Source organism: Penaeus monodon, chromosome 33 (genome assembly GCF_015228065.2).
Source record: "Penaeus monodon isolate SGIC_2016 chromosome 33, NSTDA_Pmon_1, whole genome shotgun sequence".
In the NCBI taxonomy this organism is placed as follows: Eukaryota; Metazoa; Arthropoda; class Malacostraca; order Decapoda; family Penaeidae; genus Penaeus; species Penaeus monodon.
Window position 1 is genome coordinate 21906469 of NC_051418.1, and position 247 is coordinate 21906715.

The window sequence follows — 247 nt, forward strand, 5'->3', positions numbered from 1 at the left end:
CTGTCCTTAGCGATGACCGTCACAAGATTTCTAAGGCCTGTCGCCACCAGCTCCGCCAGCAGCTCATGCAGAGGCACGAAAATATAAGGCTTGATCCCAAGCTCCAGCAACATTGCTCAAGTGATGTGACCAGATTCTGCAAAGATGTTAGTCGTGGCAGAGGAGCAGTAAGTTGAATGGGCTTTAGTGACTCTGTGAAAAGGAGGATTTCACTTCGGCTAAACATTCTCTTGTGTCTGGAAGGAAG

The 247-nt window shown here is 48.6% G+C and overlaps 1 protein-coding gene across 1 annotated transcript in view; it reads left to right on the forward strand.

The window, feature by feature from the left end:
- Positions 1 to 247, forward strand: part of LOC119594150 (Golgi apparatus protein 1-like) — a gene marked incomplete at its 5' end in the record, with an annotated part of 20293 nt that overhangs the window by 6495 nt on the left and 13551 nt on the right. The window contains 1 exon segment of the mRNA XM_037943219.1: positions 1 to 167. Within this exon segment, the coding sequence (XP_037799147.1) occupies positions 1 to 167 (167 nt within the window).